The sequence below is a fragment of the Phaenicophaeus curvirostris genome, chromosome 2 (genome assembly GCF_032191515.1).
Source record: "Phaenicophaeus curvirostris isolate KB17595 chromosome 2, BPBGC_Pcur_1.0, whole genome shotgun sequence".
Classification (NCBI taxonomy): Eukaryota; Metazoa; Chordata; class Aves; order Cuculiformes; family Cuculidae; genus Phaenicophaeus; species Phaenicophaeus curvirostris.
Window position 1 is genome coordinate 81,452,026 of NC_091393.1, and position 14,922 is coordinate 81,466,947.

At 35.8% G+C, this 14,922-nt stretch overlaps 1 protein-coding gene across 1 annotated transcript in view; it reads left to right on the forward strand.

Annotated features, from left to right (window-relative positions):
* LRPPRC (leucine rich pentatricopeptide repeat containing) overlaps positions 1-14,922 on the forward strand; it is a 93,750-nt gene that overhangs the window by 70,765 nt on the left and 8,063 nt on the right. Inside the window, exons 30-34 of the mRNA XM_069852654.1 lie at positions 2,686-2,809; positions 6,384-6,472; positions 10,069-10,273; positions 12,239-12,378; positions 12,542-12,657. Coding sequence (XP_069708755.1) covers positions 2,686-2,809; positions 6,384-6,472; positions 10,069-10,273; positions 12,239-12,378; positions 12,542-12,657 — 674 coding nt within the window. The remainder of the gene's footprint in view (positions 1-2,685; positions 2,810-6,383; positions 6,473-10,068; positions 10,274-12,238; positions 12,379-12,541; positions 12,658-14,922) is intronic.

Here is a 14,922-nt window from a genome sequence, read left to right on the forward strand (position 1 = left end):
GTGCAGTATTCGAGAGGAGGTAGTCTAGCACTACTGGGAATTAAGGGAAAAATGACAAATGTTGGGAAGCAGTTCTTTTTGTCTTAAAAACCCTACAAAAACTAAGTTGTCACTTCCATCTAACAATATAATGTAATTTTGATATGAACGTAATAGGGCAGAATATAACCTTTTATCAACATCAGCTTTTTGATGGGAAAAAGATTAACTTAATCTAGCTAGTTACCTAATTTCATGAATTTACCTGCTCTGACATGGAGGTGTTCTGAAAAATCTGTTCTCTGAAGTGCTTGCTTTATGCGAAGTTGCATCTTCATTTTTATCTTGATGCCTCAGTGGGAGAACTTAACTCTAGGGGATGATGCTACACATATCCCAAACAGTTGCAATTGCTGAAACGAATTTGACTGGCTTGAGAACTGAGACTTTCTTGGCAAGTTGTCACTTTTCTAACATGTTTCTACTTGAAATAGCTGTTATAACACAATATGATTTTGAAACCAAGAACTTTCTCATTTGAATGCTAATGTACTTCAGTAATTTTACATGCCATCTGAAGAAGTAGTAAGCTGATAATATCTGATCAGGCATATGTCTCAATTCAAGACTCATCTAGGTATACTTCAAACAATGCTACTTGTACTGATGCAAAATGAAGTTAAGAATATAATCTGAATAGGATAATCATTCTGAGGCCAGGGCTGACAGACACAATAGAATATCCTAGTACAGGAAAAAAGAACCGATACATGTATTTTTAGTTCTTCATTGAACTAGTTCATGTGAATAAGATTTAAATGTATTTCCTTGTAGCACTAGATCTTCTGTTTAGTGGACTGTGATAATTGATGGTGATATATGCTTAAATTTGTGTCAAGCACCGTTCTATGATTCTGTGTCTACTGGTGGCAAGGCCTGTTTCTGTCTCCAGCCAGTGAATAGCAGCATTAAAACACAAATCCTAGTTCAGTCTGAAGACAGCTTAGCATTTTAGGAGTCTGCAAACATAAGTAAATTTTTGGCTGTAAGAAGTAAAATTTCAGCATCCTTTCACAAGCAGAAAGACTGAACCAAACCTATCACCAGTCAGATATAGTTTTGTAAATAATTAGTTACTCCTGTAATAGATACAGCAGTGAAAGGATTTTTATTGGGTTTTTTTGTTTACTGTTGAATGTGATTGCTAGTCTATTGGTAGCTCAGATTTCAGAAAAGGGGAAGAAAAATTGTCTTTTGCACAGAATTTCAGTGTGATCACTCTGGATGCGGGTGTTCAGCATCTGAGCAGGCAAGAGAGTTCATCATGTTGGAACAGGCCAAACTTTAATATCAGGCCTGTAAGTTAATGTGCTAGGTTATTTCAAGCTTTTTCCTCTGCAGTCCTGTTGCTGTTTCATTTGTCTTTTGGTTGACAATACAATCACTATTGTAAAGTCAGATATCATTCATACTCTTCATCTCTCTGGTTTGTCTCTTTCTTTTATACATGAAATTTACATACACAGAAGTGGGTTTATTTTCACTGTGCTGTTCTTATCCTTTATCTTTGTTCACGTATCTGTTCAATGTAACTCCATGTGTGCAAAGTAGAAATGGATAGCAGTGTTAGTTCTGATTATTAACTCAGTGTAAGAGTTTGTGTGTTGTACATAATAATTTTATGTATGGTCATTTTTGTGCCTAGATTTCAGGAGGTTGTTAGGTGTACTCTTAGGTTGATGAAGTTTAAAATTCAAACCAAAGGGCACGTGACCAGCTTTGGTTTGGGTAATGCCAGCTTAAAATTCAGCACACTGTAGTAAGTGCTGTTACTGTGACAACACTTGGAAAAAAGCAAGATTCAAATGAGTGCTCTTCATGTTTACTTTCAAAGTATAAGAAAATAACGCTTACCTGTGAAATTTGTAGTGATAGTTAAAGTATTTCTGAAAAGTTTTTAAAGGTTATTATGGTTATGATTTGAATTATCAAAGGGATTACTTTGCAAGTGTCATTAAATGAAACATGCAATCACAGCTTAGATGTAAAAGATCATTTGTGGTTTTTAACACAGCTTTCTAGCAGATGTTACAGCCTGGATGGCAGTTTTGGCTCCATGTTTATAGCTGTACAATCTTGTTTCAGAAAAATAAATGACTGAAAAGTGTGCTTATAATTTTTTCCCCTTTTTGGTAACATCTTTTCATACACTGACAGTTATTGTGAATGCATGAAATAAAACTGTTAATCAGTCAAACAAATGCAGCGTAGTTTACTCGTTAAATATCTGTATATTTGTAAATTGTATGTTTTGTATAAATCTTGTCGTAGCCAAATAATTTGATCTCCCCATATTGGAATCACCTCCTATGTTATTTGTTAAATGCTGTTGTGATCATGCATCAGATGCTGTAACTATATATCCCAGAATTAGGTGTTGCTTTGAAAATCCCAAGTCTCACCCTTCTAATCAGCTATGTTGGTATGTATGCAACAGCCACATATAGAAAAAGAGCAGTAGCAACCTTTTTGGTCTGTGGAGTTCTGTGTCAGTTGATTGTACAAGCAGTTTTGGGCTCAAGGAGGTAATCAGGGGATAAATAGATTTATGATGGACCTTTCGAATGAATAGGTTTTTTGGTTTTTTTTTCCTCTGATAAACATTGTCTCAATTACGGTTTGGATTTTTTTTTTTCTTTTTTCTAGAGGCCTATGATGTTTTCCTGAAAATGCAGAGGAAGAATGATTTTCAGCATCGCTCTTATGACATCCTTATAAAAGCATTGCTAACGCAGGATTGTCTTGACGAAGCCATCAATGTGAAACGCATGTAAGGCTTTTATACATTTTGGGGATATTAATTGTTTGAGGGGATTGTGATTTCAAGTAGGTTCTGGATCATTTTCAGATAAGCCCTTATGTTTCAATGTGGAAACAGGTCATGGTTGGTAATTAGGAGTTACAGTAAGAAACGGTTGGACTCGGTGATCCGGTGGGTCTCTTCCAACCTGGTTATTCTGTGATTCTGTGAAATACACCGGTGTTTCATAGAGTGATACGCCATATATTAAAAAGGTACTAGCATGACGGTATGTATTGCTAATAACTCATTTCAACTAAGAGTACCAACAAATGTACTTGGCATCAGAACTGAAAGTCTGCCCTTCTGGCAGTCTGCCTTTTCCTCTTTAGAGCAATATCCAAACAGACAAGATTCCTTCACTGAGCTGCCCGTGAGCCTTCCCCTCAGTCCCTGTCCCTGTTGCTGTCCTGCGCTACCCATGTTCACTGGCAGCTGGCTACCTGCCAAATGTAAAATGGTACGTTTGACTGTGATGCCAGTGGCTAGGAGATGACCATAAACCTTAAATCCAACTCTTGCACTTCTGAAATAAATCCAACCTTCTGTCACATATTATTAGAATCACCAGAATCAAATTAACCTTCAATGAGTTGTGCGGTACACTACCTGCTTTAATTATTGCCTGTTAGGTGTATTCTGGTCAGATTATAGGCTTCAAAGTAAAAGCATTGGTACTCATCAAGGTAGAGGTAAGGACAAAAATTTAAGTTTAAGTAATTTAAGTCAGCTTCTTCAGCTAAAACAAGAACAGTGGTTGTCAGCAAGTGTTTTCTCTGACTGAATACAGTAAATTTGAAAATGCTTGAAGGTAATGTTCATGATGCATAGGGCGCTATAAAGATCTAATCATTCTTGGAGTCAACTTAGTTATTGATGTCCAGGAACAGTATGTTGTAAGATCATGTTTACTGTTTTCATGTATTTCTAAGTGTTTTCATGTTTTCTAAGTGTTTAGACTGAAGACATCTTTTGTTGAAAAAATAGTTGAGTTCTGCATTTGGAAGAACAAATAATATCTGTTTTTAAATAGGTCTCAGTAAATGTGTTTTATCATAAGGAATGTTTGTGCTTGATGAATATATGGCTTATAACAAGGAAATACTAAAACAGTTTATCAAATTAAGTTCCCTGAAATGGAAGAAACCCACAGAACTTTGTAAACAGAAGATGGGAAGGACGTGTTGTAGAAGTAGGAAGAATGTTGATAAAATTTAGGGTGGCTTGTTAGACATTCACAGAAAATATTAATGTATCAAAACCTCTATTGAATGATTCTTAAGGGATAGTTTGGAACTTTTTATCAAAGATCTATATGAGCATTGACTGCTTCCCTGCTCCACAGCTCAAACTCAGTTGGAAGGAAGATACGCGAGGTATTGCATGTTATCGGCAGTAATTTGCAGGTTGGAAGAGCAGGAAGATGATGTTGGCTTGTTCCTCTTGTTTTGATGATTCAGAATTCCCACTTTAGATAGCTGTTTTAGCATGTAAATGTATAATGCAAGAAAAATATTATGAAAAAATTTTAAAGTAGCATAGAAATGCTAAAAAATGACGTTTGAGGAATGTAGCAGCTCATTGTGTTGCATCCATACAGGAAATGTTTCGTATTGGCAGTGTTCATGGTGTTTGTGTATCGATATTAAGCTTTTTCAAAAGACTACGTTTTAAAACACTGAAACAGAGAGAGTGATTGTGTGTGCACACGTGGTTGAGGAATCTGTGTTTTGCACATGTTTCTACATACTTGACAATTTTACCAGTCTCATATTACAAAGAGATACACTCCTACGAGGCCTAAATGTGTGCAGTGGCCTGAAACTTGTGCAACTCCTAATATTTTTCCAAAAGTACAGGAAAGCTACCTTCATTTATATACGACAACCTCTTTATCTTTTTACTCTGCTTGAAGCCAGATTTGAAACTTAAATAATACTTAGAGAGCCGTTGTATGATTGTTAGCATAGGCAGCAAAATAAGTACTATTTTTTGATTTTAAAAGGCCAGGTAACTTTGGAATTCCTTCCTGTTATAACAACCGAGAAACTCCCATGAGCGAGTGATGAGGTAGAAGGAAATTGCACTCTTACTCTGCATTTGAAAAAAAAAAAAAAACACCCACAAAAAACAGACCAGCCAAAAAGCCCAGAAGGTTACTGATCTGTTGGTCAACTCAAGTCTAGTTGCTTTGGCATTCTGGTGCTGTTTTGAGGAATATATACTGCATTTAGTCCAAGAAGTTTTAAATAGAAATTTAGGAGTATTGGAATGATGGATTAGTTCTGTAATAGTAGCTAACATCTATTTAATCACACTAAAGATTGGAAGATTGGAGAAAGTAAATCCTTTGTTATATGTAATTTACAGTCTCATGCATGAATTGTTGACTTCAGGGCTTTGACAGATGGGACAAAGGGCAAAAAAAAAAAGAAAAGGCGGAACTGAGCAGTGGGTGCTTAAGCAGGGATTAAGAGGATTGGTTGGGAGAGTAAGAAAATCCCGAGTCCAGTGACTGCATTTGTGAGCTTGGGAGGCTGAAAGTGACTGAGAGGATAGTCATATTGTGTGCTATGTGAAGGATTTTCTTGGGATTGAGGAGAATAATTTAGCAATGACCCTGCTTACCTCCCAATCCGCTCAGCCTCTAAGTTCAAGTAGGTAGGCTGCTCAGTTGTTTGCCACAAGATGATCAGGGAGGTTTATCTTGATTGCTGATACGGTAAATGGTAATGCCCCCCTTTTCTGTGTAGAGATTTTGTAATCTAGAAATGAACATTTGTAAAGTTATCCTTATGTATTAAAAATGTGGCTGTATGTCATTTAGGAATGGGAACATTTTGTCGTGTAAGATCACTGTGATTGCTGGTTAGTCTCTCTTGCCTAATTCCCAGAGTGTTAGAACAGCTTTAGCAGTGTTATTAAAATAAAGATTCTTTTTACTATAGATAAACAATTGATAAGCAAAATATAATTTTAATGTGGCTAAGGCAGCAAATGTAGTATGTTCACTTTAAAACATGTATGCATCTAGATGACAGAAATTTGAAAATTAATCAACCAAATGATACGGTGCTAGTTCATAATATGCTTTAGTTTATGTTTAAAATATACAGTGCTGAAAATAAATGTTTCATTTTTATTGCTGAAAGAACAGTTTTACATTTTATAATTATGGTGACTATTGAAAAAAGAAGAAAAAGTATCCAGCTTAGGATACAACAGAACAATGCAGGGCATGCAGTTATTTTAGTCATCTAATATGTCAGCATTCAAGAATCTGAACCGATTGTTTAAAAAAAATCTTGTACTTTGTTTCTTTTGTTGCTCACTTCCAACTTTGTCATCTGTCAGAATGCAAAAAAAAATTATCCTTCTATAACCATTGACAGGATAACACAAAAGCTGTCTCCAGGTCGATATTTTGCAGCAATATTTTTAACATACGAACAGTAGTTTTTATAATTTCACCTTGGTGCTCAACCATTTATTATCGTATCAGAAGCATGTCAGTAATTCCTTTCTAAATGTCTGCTTCTTTTAGTGCTGAGACCCACATCAAGGGCTTCACACTGAACAGTGCTGCCAGCAGCCTCCTCATCATATCGCAAGTTAGGCGGGATTATTTGAAAGGTATGTCACAATGCTTGACCTTTACGTCACATTAATGCCTCTGCAGATTTTTCTTGTAACGCCCTTCGAATACTTGGATAAAGGAGTCCATTTAGCAAATTACCTGCTTATCAAGAGCCTTTTGTGGTAGCTGAGAGACGTAAATTACTGTACATGCATTTATAATACAGCTTGAATATGAATGTACTTGTCATTTGACCACTTAGTCCAGTTTCCATTCCATTTAACACAAGATGGGTTTTCTTAAGATGAATCACAGCTCTTCAGACATGCAAAATTTGTGCTCCAGAACGAGAGAAAGTACAGGCTTTCAAGTGCGTTAAAATTCACAGCACAAGTCATTTTGCTTTGGAAATTAACATACTTTAGAGCATCTGAAACAATTCCCAGCAGTTGCTTCTTGCATATTGTGTTGGTTGTGTGAGATATCAGATGAGTTAAATTGACTGTTAAATGCATGTGATTGTGCACAAAATGATTATAATATTGATTTGAAAACTTAATCAAATACTTTTTAATGGTTCTCAATACCAATAGTAACAAAATATTCAACTTGGTTTTCTTTTTAATGTAACAATGATAATAGAAAAGAAAATGGTGGCTGAAGAGTGTGAGGGTACCCAGCAAGGTGGTGGGTAAAGTTCAGAGTCATGTTATTTTAGTTCTTGGCACTGGCTGTTTTGCAGCCTAGAGTTCAGCTCCAGAGTGTTACTTTTTATGTATTTAGTTGTTCTGTAGGACTCTTGCAATGGAGAAAAACTCTGCAAGTACATAGTTTTACATGCAGTGCTGTGCCTTTTATTCCTGTGCAAGTGTAATTAAGTGTTGATACATGGTTCTATCAGTATCTTTAAGCATTGAAGCAGCTACGTGCAAAGACAATGTGTTATACAAAGGATTTAAGAAAGTCAGTTTTTGATTATGCCATCAGTTAATTTTGTTTTATTCCACTCTGCATAGCTGTAGTAGCTCTTACCCATGTAATATCAGCTGCGTTAAAGCATTTAGATGCATCTTCTTACTTGTGCTCTTTCCTGCAGTGAATAAACTTGTCTTCTTTCACATTCTTTCCCCTTTCAGTCTTCAGTCTGATGTTATTGCCAGGTGTCATTGACTGAAGTATTTGTGGTGAATGCAGTTACTTCTCTTGCTCTTAGCAAGTCTTAAGTTTTTGCACCTTTCAAGGCTTTCACCGGGCTTTCCAGTCTGATTTAATTCTAATAATTTTTCTGCTTTTTCTTTTCCAAGTTTTGCCAGTTTTTCCTAAATGTTACACACAGAAAAATCTTCCCTTGTTGAGAACATCACTGAGGTTCTTGTATTCTATAATTTCTTGTGTTAACTACATCATTTCCTTTTAGCCATCATATTAATTTCTCTGCCACATCAAGCCTCTCCCTTGCTGTACTTTTGAAAAGTTTTGGTTTTGGGTTGTTTTTGTTTGCACAGTATAAAGTTTATCAAAAAGTCTGTGGAACTACATTGGTTTCAGAATTATATTTTCCTTTATCCTGTGCATTAAACAAGCTTTTCTTCAGCTATTTACTTGAATAGTCAGACTTGATCCTTATTTCTGTTTTAATTTCAAAGATACTGCCTCTCTTCTTGTAATTGAAGCCTTGAAAATACAAGGTACTTAGTACCTTTTGGCCATACTGGTCATTTCCAGAGGCTCGTAGATGACCCAGTAAATGTTCGGACACAGTCTTTGTGTAATCTCTTGGTGGTGACCTACATCCTGTGATAGTTTTCACTTGGATAAAACTTGCTTGCTTTATCGCTTCCTTGTCTAGTTGATCGTTCTTTGCTGTGTAATGTTTTCATGTAGGTAAGTGAACTTGTAAAAGCTCTAATATCTTCTAGCAAGAGCTTGGTAAAATCCAGGTTACTTTAAAAGCCAGAACTTAAGTTTCACAGTATGGAATTTGCAGAGTTTGTTAAAGCCTTTTGTCCTAGTTTTGGATGGCATGGGGTTGATTTTCTAGAAGCTGCTGTAGTGCTGTGTTTTGGATTAAAAGTGAGAATGTTAATAGTGGTGGTTTTAGTTGTTTCCAAGTAGTGTTTATACCAAATCAAGGACTTTTCATCTTCCTGTGTTCTGCCAGCAGGGAATGTACAAGAAGCTGGGAGGGAGCTCAGCCAGGACAGCTGACCCAAGCTGGCCAAAGGGATATTCCATACCATATAATGTCATGCTCAGTATATAAACTCAGATTTGGTTGCGGGGAAGGAGGTGCCACTGCCTGGGGGCAGGCTGGGCGTTGGTCATTGAGTGGTGAGGAATTGTATTGTGCGTCACTTGTCGTGTATATTTTTTATTATTGTTGTTCTTGTTATAAATACTATCATTATAATCTCTCTCTTGCTGTCATACTAGGCTGTCTTTTTCTCAGCCCGTGAGATTCTTTTTTCCATTCTCGTTCTCATCCCACTGCAGGGATGAGGTGAGCAAGCAGCTGCATGGCGCTTAGTGCTGCAAAACATCTTCTAAAAGAGCCACACTGAAGGGAGGTCCACACTTAACAGTCAGGACAGAATTTGAATTTAGCGTGTGTTTTCAGTTTGTTTTCTAAAATCTGGGAATCTTGCCCTTGATGTATTGTTACTTTTTTTCCCTACAAAGAAAAGAAAAAAAAAATGCTATGAAGGAAGGTTAGACATACAGGGTGGTTTTTTCTTGCTCTCTTGTGAAGGATAATATTTGGTTTCTACAGTACCTGAATATTGAATTGGAATCTTAATGCTTTGGTGTTCAAATGGGTGTATATTATGTTGGAAATGTTTATCTCTTGGTATTACAATTATTATCTGTGATTAATCTTGCCTGTGCTGGTAAAGAGTAAGAGATTTTTACCAGTGGAGCATGTCTTTCTGTGTGAGTTTGCTCAACTATAACGTAAATTGACAAGGATTGGTTGACTGTACCTGTGGTGGGTTTGGGGAATTTGTGGCAGGCAGATAGGAGACTGATTGTGTCTGTTTTAAACGTAGATAATTGCTATAATTTTAGGAGTCCTTGAGGAAACTGTCTACTTTTGAGTTTATTTTTGTTCTCCTTTGGAGACTTGTCCTGTGTTTCTATTTATTATAAAACTTAAATGTTGGTACACAAAGTTTTGGTGCACACTGAAAGAATGAATCTGAATACTAGACTTTAGCAGTTTCAATAATTACTTAAGTTTTTAAACTATATTCTTAAAAATGCAACATTTTGTGGTTTTAGTCATGAAAATTTATTATAGTTTGGAGAAGAACAGGCTGCAAGGGTCATGACTTTAAGGCTGTAAGGGAAGGGTGTTTATAACACAGCTGCTTTCCTTGAGCTGGATACTAAAATATTCATTAAATGTTAAAAATTTCTTAAAATTTTTTATTGGGCAAATAATAAAGCGTTTTAACCTGAGTTACTGTTGAAGGGTTTTATTTTTGTATGTATATATTCCAGTTATAATTCACTGTATCAGTTGTGAGACTTAAGTTCAGGAGGAGAAATATTTTCTTTATGTTTTCTTAAAAGGCTAGAGTTAATGATACCAGCAGCATGGTTGCCTTCTGAACTAAAATCTGATTTCCTTTTCTTTCTATTCCATCCTTAGATGCCATTGCTGTTTTAAAAGGAATACTTGACAGTGGTTTGTTACCCTCTAGACTGGCAGTTGTTGCACTCACTCAGGCTCTGGCAGAAAAAGGTGATATAAAGAACATGCAAGCACTTAAAACCATGCTGGAAGACATCATAAAATCTATTGGTATATCTGCCTCGCTAATGGCCAATGCTGTTGCATTGGCTCATATTAAGAAGTAAGTATTTCTAGGACTGGTATATGTAGTTCTTTAATGCGGAATGGTGGGAAGTCACTTGCATTAGCCATTTCAAATGGTTTCCATTCTTGTGCTGTCCTAGATGTTAAAATTCTGGTCAAGTCGAGCAGTGTGCTATTCAGTTCTATTATGGTATTGTTTCCCAAATGCATTTGGAGTTGAAAATTTTAACAAAATACAGGAATATCTATGAAGCACTTTGGAGAGCATAAATTTGTCTCTGGTGGTGTAACTTAGCTTTGATGATACGTTTGTTCTAACGTATTACACCTCATGTAAGGTGTTCTTGGTGCTAGATCAAAAGTGCTATGATATCTGAGTGTAAAATTGAATTACTTGATCAATATAAATCTAAAAATCTTGGAACTTAGCACCCAGAGATTATGCATGTAATTTAATTTGAAAATAAAAATCTGCTACCTGTTCCAGTAGTTGAAATGACAAAATATTATTGTGTTTACCCTCAAAGTGTGAAAGCTAGAAATGTATCTGTGGCATACTGTGAACTTTGCAGATACACTTTGCAGGAATCAGTCTTCAGGAATTGAAGACTACGTGTTCTGTTATTTTATTTCAAACCAGTTTCATCAGGTAGAACTCCTGAATCTGACTTGGTGTGAAAGCTGTAAAACCACGTAGTACATATCAGATACCTGATTGCGTCAGGCGTGCCACAACAGAGAGAATAGTTACTCAAGTGTTTTTAACAGCAAGAGGACTAGAATTGAAAGAAAACCACGCAGGCCAGTTATAGTAGTGAGCTGGCTGTTTTCAGCCACTGGAAAACAATCTGCCTATGGAAAGGGCTGATCCTGTAAATACTTAGATCTGAGTGGACCTTGACACACAGTACTAGTGCATTGACTTTTGCATAAATTAAACACTCCAAATAGGAGAGATACTAGAGATACTTCAGGATTTGTCTCATAAGCTGCATATTTTTTTTTATTTCCATGTCATAAAAGGTTGTAAACTTAGGCAGTGTTCTCAAGATGTAGAATGGTTACAAGAATAAATAAAAGCAGTATGCAGCACAGGTTGTTTAGGCAGCATCAACTTTTCTTTTCCTATACCAAAACCAACTTGGAAGTATGAAAAGACATAGCAACAGCATAAATAATATCAACCTTGTATGTTTTGAAATATCTTGCAAGTCATACCTTGAGAACTATGAAAAACAGGTTCTTAGAGATATTTTTAATACCTGTTCATTTCTTTTGTAGATCGATATTCCTGATACAGTTTTCAAAGCATTTTTCATAGCTTTCAAATGTGCTGCACTTCTACTTCAACTAAAAGTGTTCATTGTGCTCAGATTTCTTTTTCAATTGAATTAGTTTTTAGAGTGAACCAATAAGAGGTTTTGTCATTTGAACTTTTTAAAATGCTATAAGTAGAGCTTACACTTCAGTGATTACTTCCTGCATTATTTTATTAGCTTTTGTTATGCTTAAGCTGTAAGATTAAAAGTGTTTAGACAAAGGTACTGACCAAATGATCTTTAGTATTGTCTTTTACATCCAAAAAAGCAGGCACGATAAAAATCAGGTAAATAATTAATTGAATAACATTAAAAAAAATTACCAGGGTTGCATACATTAATTATTTAGATATGTTCTGTTAATGTTTTGATTTTGCATTCTAGATTTGCAGAACACATTTTCTGAAAGCAGCTAGCTGAACTCATCTTTCTAAATGAGGAATAAAAGTGTGTGAAAATTACCTAGGCTTTGTATAGGTCAAAGGTCATTAAAATTTATTTAGAGTTAATTTATTCATTCAGTCAAAAGTGATTTCACTTTTACAATATCTGAATGAAGTCATAGATACTTCTCCATTACTGAGAAATGTAACCTTAGAAAACAAAAGCCTTAATATAATTGCTTCTTTGGGTTTAGAAATCTTGATTTCAAAAACTAAGCCAATTCAATCTTTTTTTCGTAGCAATGACCTTGATGCTGCTGTGGAATACCTTGAGCCTCTGCTTATCTCTGGTGCACAGAATCCTGATCAAGCTGTCAAAAATATTTCCTATTTGTTAAGAAAGGTGTCAGAGGAAGGATTAGAACCAGCTTTGGAAAAATGTGAGTTAATTGCAATGATATTTAAATATTCTGACTAGACAGAGGTGTTATGAAAGAGCTATTACATGTAAAACCTGCTCAGTCAGCATAAATCATGCCTGTGAAGTTAACAAAAGTGGCTTTTCAATCAAAGATTTTTCCTTATGTACTCATCATTTTGCAGTTGTTGCGATGGCAGAACGACTGGCCAGTCAGTTTGGAATTTACAGACCTGTCACAGATCTTTTCCTTCAATATGTCACTGCAGACAGACTGGATGATGCCAGATTGCTGATACAGGTAATGACATAACAAGAGAGTACAGAAATGCTTAGAGCTCTTCAGAGGTTAGCTGCAAAATTGTCAAAAAGAGGTGGTGTATAGCATAAGCTAATACCAGCATGCTTTTGAATTACAGTGTGAGTAGCTGTAGCACAGTTCAGACTATTCCAAACCAAAAGCTAGTACTCTAGTACTGATAGGAATAGTGGGTTCCAGAGTCAGAAGGGTTTTTATCCTCTAACAACCTGAAGAAAATAAAGGAAGGCTTGTATATTGCTTGAAATTCCATCCAAAGCAAATATTCTTTTACAAGTTTCCTGCTAGACAGCAAAACCATTTCCTTGTAGCTTCTCACATAATTTCTTAAGTGCTGCAAGCATAACAATATCTTTTAGCTGTACAGTTTGCAAACCAGAAAAAGGTAATGTTTGCTTTTCATGGACCTTGGTGGCTATACTATTGTATGAAGAGCTGAGTTTGCTTTCTGTTCACCTGGGTGTCACAGATGCGATAAAGGATGAATGCTACTCTCTGGGCCACAGTCTCAGCTGAGTTTAGTGATCTTCAAGGAATGAGGCAGCTGCATTCCTGCCATTAGTACAGAGCCGAGCCAGAGGCGGGATGAACTGTGGGATGAACCACCGCTGGCAGCACACACAAACAGGCTCCATGAGGGAGGCTCATCCCAGCAGGTGGCAGTCCAGCAGTCATGCTGATTGCACAGATTGTTCTGTGCATGTAGTCTCCTGCCTCAAACTGAGGCCTCTTACCATCTCCTGGTAGTGCATGCTACTCATTTACCAGTTCCTGAGTGTTTGAAGGAAATATGTTAAAGAATAAGCTCTGCTTTGTCTGTCAGGTGTTTTATGATGTTTCAAACCCATTTTTGAGAAGACATACCAATAAACATGTTCCATTACTTCTGCTGCTGTGTGCGGTGTATTAGTTGTGTGTTCCCTGCTCTGCGATATTACTTTTTTATTGCTTTGCCTAACTAATCATCTGAGTATTAAATTAAAAGGAGACTATAATTTTTATATAAAACCCTCTAACTATGTAGTGTGAAACATCAAAATGAAAAAAAATCTCAAGTTATTTTACTCTTCCATTTTTTTTAATTGCTCTTTGGTTGAAAGGAATTAAATTGAATGAACGAAAATCTGTTGCAATTTCTTGCTTTTGTGAAGACAGGGGGTCTGCATTTTTAAGTAAAATCTCATATTAAAATTTTTCAAAAGGTGGAGTAATTTCCATTCATATATTTGTAAAACTTATTACAGCAGCCTCCAAATGTTGGAAGTGAATTCATTGCTGTGTAGCATGCTTGAAGTAACATGGTGTACCTTATATCTTGGATGAGAATTTTATGTTACTTGCACATTCACAGGCTTCTATGTATATGAGAAAATTTGGGTTTTGGGTAGCACAGGAAAAACTTTCATTTGTATTAAACATTCTTGACTGATATCGTGGGTCAAATATTCTACTAATAGGAAACTAGAAGAAAGTAATACACACTGTCCATTGTTTGTTACTATTGTGAAAAGTAAACAACAATCCAAGTGAATTATTTTGCATGTAATAATCTGAAATATTAGTATGCATGTGGAGAACCCTTGCTTTCAAAAATGCATCTAAGAGTCTATTTAAAAGTTCAAGAAACAGCACATTGTCTTTTGTACTGCCTGGAGGGAGAACGCTTTTGCTGATGAAAGTCCAAAGTGGGTTGATATTTCATCAAAAAGGGGGCTGTGGAAAGCAACCCTCTCAGATGATCCTGATTTCTTGTATTGATAGTAGGCGAGAATGGCTAGAATCAGTAAATAAGTTTTTGCCATGAATATTTTGCTTCTGCTTATCACCATAAAGCAAGTTTTTGTCAGAATGCTACAGGTGCATTTTTGTCTTAGTTTGCCTGATGGAATGAGGCTTCACACCTTTTGACTTAGACCTTAAAGAGCCTGTCAAAGCGTATTATACATACTCTACATTCATAATGGCATAAACCAAAATTTCTTGTTTGCATAGGTCTAAAATACTAATTGAATGTAGTAAATTTATGGTATCTGTATTTTTATATGCACAATATTCTTTCTTTGCTTCTTGGTACTGAAAAATATTTTAGAACTGGTAGAAAGTGCTTTGTATTTAAAAAATTTTAAGACTGACACCTTTGAGGAACATAGACTAAAATATTGTCTTATATATTTTACTTTGCCCTTGTTTCTAAAGTAAGATTGTTTTTTGATTTATCTGGTCTGTCTCAAACTTTTAAAGTTCAAC